The 3,578-nt window shown below is 53.3% G+C and overlaps 1 protein-coding gene across 1 annotated transcript; it reads left to right on the top strand.

Annotated features, from left to right (window-relative positions):
• Positions 1 to 304: 304 nt before the first annotated feature.
• On the top strand, positions 305 to 1,832 carry NEUROG1 (neurogenin 1; the record flags this gene model as incomplete). The annotated part of the gene is made up of 1 exon (XM_083871986.1): positions 305 to 1,832. One exon carries the CDS (start codon positions 305 to 307, stop codon positions 833 to 835), a length of 531 nt encoding a protein of 176 aa, XP_083728112.1. The 3' UTR covers positions 836 to 1,832.
• Positions 1,833 to 3,578: the final 1,746 nt, after the last annotated feature.

Genomic DNA, 3,578 nt, shown 5'->3' with positions numbered 1-3,578 from the left:
TTTTTTTTTTTTTTTTTTTTTTTTCGGCGCTGAGTCCCCCCTGCTTTTCCCTGTAGCGGCCGGCTGGGCTTTTTCCTCTCTTGTGTTTTTATACCGTTATTGCTTAACCGCATCCCCGGGAGTGCCTTTCCATGTGAGTACGGGAGCGCCGGCACCTGCCAAGCCCCCGCACCGCCGCCCCCTTCGTTAAACTTTTATTATTTTTTCCTTCCCCCCACCCCTTCCCCGGCAGCTTCGCACCTTCCCCTTCGCCTCCCCCTCCATCCTCCCCCCGGCAGTGACGGCTCGGGCTTCTCTCCGCAGGATGCCCGCCGAGGCGCCCGGCAGCGGGGACGGCGCGGATCCCGGCGCTCCGCGGGAGCGGCGCAGACGGCGCGGCCGTGCGCGGGCGCGGACCGAGGCGCTGCTGCACACGCTGAAGCGCAGCCGGCGGGTCAAGGCCAACGACCGGGAGCGGAACCGCATGCACCACCTCAACGCCGCGCTGGACGAGCTCCGCAGCGTCCTGCCCACCTTCCCCGACGACACCAAGCTCACCAAGATCGAGACCCTGCGCTTCGCTTACAACTACATCTGGGCCCTGTCCGAGACCCTCCGCCTGGCCGAGCAGTGCCTCCCGCCGCCCCCCGCCTTCCGCGGGGCGGCCGCGCCCCCCAGCCCCGGCAGCGACGCGGGCTCCTGGCTGTCCAGCGCCTCCCCGTCCGCCCCCTCGCTCTGCGCCTCCGCCTCCGGCCCCAGCAGCCCCGCCACCTCCGAGGACTGCGCCTACGCGCCCGCCGAGAGCCTGCGGGGGTTCCGCGGGCTGCCCGCGGGCCCGGGCGCGCCCCTCCGCTAGCGCGCACCGCCCGCCCCCGCCCCGCCCGCCGCTCGGCCCAGGGCCCGCCGGAGGGGAGGGGGCGAGGGGGTGAGGGACGGGGGGGCTCGTCCCGTTGCACTTTTCATCGCTCTCCACCCCCCCCCCCAGCCCCTTCCCCCCGACCCCCGCCTCGCCTCCCGCGCCGCTCCGAAAAAAAAAAAAAAAAAACCTGTGAAGAAGAAAAGCGACAGATTTGCTGCCGCAGACGAGGTGAAAAGTCAATTTTACAATTTGTAGCTCTCCGGCGAAGAAAAACGAGCATGAAAATTTGGTTTGAACGCCCTGACAATGCCATGAAAAGGCTTAAGGGGCCGATGCGGCCCGGGGCGCAGCGCGGGGCTCAGCGAGTCTCCCCGGCCCTGCCCCGGGGCGGCTCAGCCCCTCCCGGGGGTCCCAGCACCGGCCCCGATGGGACCCCGCGCCCGGCGGACACAGGAGAGGCTCATGCATTATAGATGCTGACCCCCGGCGCGGCCGGCCTGCTGTAGGGTGGGAGCAGACACGGGGCATTCAGCCACTGGACCAGAGAGCGGTTTAATTTATTCAAGATGTTCATTCATATGAAAATTGTATTTTTGTACATAAAGAGCTTTATTCTATTACTATACCTCTTATCAAAGTGGGGTGGTTTTTTTTTTGTTTTGGTTTGTTGTTTTGGTTTGTTTTTGGTTTTTTTTTAAGAAATCGTACTTTACCATGTAAATAAAATTTTTAACGTTTGTACTGAATTTTGGCAGCGCCTCTGGAGTTTTGTTTCTTGAATTAGAGGGGTTCATTCCTCAGAAGGAGACTGGGGTGGAAGGGAAGGGATCACCCCAAGGCAGCAGCCAGCACTTCTGACACCTCACTGGCCACAGACACATCTGGCTACCTGCAAACATCTGCTGGCCCCCAAGTGTCCCAGGGAGGGGGTTAGAGCCTGTTCAGGAGATGCAGGCAGAGAACAGGAGCAGAGTGGTGACACCACCAGTGCTGGTGTTTCAGGTTGTCCTTGCCATGGTTCACAGCAGGAGCTGCAATGTGTCAGGAGCTTTGGGTAAGGACAAGGTGCTCCTTCTCCTTCTCCTGAATTCCTGAACAGAGTACAGAGCTTGTAACTTTCCCTGAACCTGTAACACTGGCAGAACCTGACTGGCATGAGTTGCCTCTTTTCCTCAAGTCACAAGTCACAAGGTGGGATGGAGGCTCTCCCAGTTCACTCACAGGCAGGGAGAGGAAAAAGAGGGGCCAAAGGTGTAATCTCATGGTCTCAGCACCAGCTGTGGCAGAGCTCTGGCTCTCAGATAGGGACTGAGGGTGTCAAGAGTACCCTCGTCTCCAGGAAATCTGCTTCACCATTGCAAAATCCCAAACTTTCCTTTCTCCTGCAATTAATTGTGTGTGATGAGGGAGCCCTCTGACCCCCGAAATTCTACCTTCTACTCTTCCTGATTCCATTCTCCCAGTTGTTAGCATGGCTCAAAGCTCCCATATTGTACTGGGCACACAGAGCCTTAAAAACAAGTTTTATCCTCTTTGCCTTGTTTTATGGGGCAAATGAGGCACCTCAGACATGTATCTACAGCAATCTCTAAAACATGGATGGGTTGGAGCTGTACGTGCAGTTAGCAGAGAGTTTGTGGGGAAAGATGAAGAGATGGTGTTGCACAAGCCCAAAAAATCAGATCTAATGGGACTGCCAAGGATTGTGGGATGAATTTACTTTCATTTTTCTGTGCCTCAGTTTCCCATTTGTAAAATTGGGGTACCACCATCCCCTCATCAGTGAATTTAAGGATTTAATTATGCAGAGCTTTCAGAGCACTCAGATGCTCAGGGCTGCAGTAAAGGCCCAGGGAGGAATTCTTTAGGACATGGTACAGGGAAAAAGGCAGAGAGCAAACACTGAAAGCATCAGAGAGAACACCAAGAAGCTGTTCATCACACAGGTAAAAGCTCCGCCTGAAAGTTAACTCTCCTGTGGGAAGAAGGTGGAGACATTATTAAAAATGTATTTTGGGATAATGTAATTGTCACAAAAATTAGGAGAAAAGCTGAACGAAGTTTGCACAGATACTTCAGTGTCAGCATTTCCTCCTTTTTGAGTACCTGAGCCTGCAATATAGATAAATATTTCTTTAACACAGTTTTCATATGCATGTCTCTACAGACACACATCCACCTCTGCTTCTCAGTAACTACAAATGCTGAAAAGTGTTACTTTTAAGAAACCTTCATAGCAGCACAATACTTAAATTAATTAAAGACACCATCAACCCGTATAGGGCAGTTCCTTAATGATGTCCTGTTAAATAAAAGAGATTTGTGAAATCTAATTCTGGCAGTAACAGGTCTTGATCTGTGACGCAGTGAAGCTTTGCTTGCACCTGCCCTTGAAAGCCAGGAGGTTTTGTATGCAGGAGCCTCCAGGGGCTGAAATTTAGTACAGTCCATGGAGGCGGAAGGTCATCTAAAGTCACTGGGTCCCAAGACACTGGACTTCAGTCTCAAAGAAAAAAAAAAAAAACCTCCACAAAACTTCAAAATATCCTCTATTCTTTTGTGTTTCCTTAGCTGCCAGCAGAGATCTGTGGACATTATGCAGTATATAAAGACCATACATCTAGCAGGACTCAGTGTATGATGTTAATGTTCCTAATGGGCAATGAAAGCTGCAAACTGCGTGAGGACACAATTAGATTCATACATTAACATGAGTCAGAGAACAGTTTTTCCCCGGAGC

This window comes from Zosterops lateralis, assembly GCF_965231275.1.
Source record: "Zosterops lateralis genome assembly, chromosome: 14".
Taxonomy (NCBI): Eukaryota; Metazoa; Chordata; class Aves; order Passeriformes; family Zosteropidae; genus Zosterops; species Zosterops lateralis.
The sequence above is the reverse complement of the archived record's forward strand: the minus strand, read 5'-3'. Positions and strand labels throughout refer to the sequence as shown.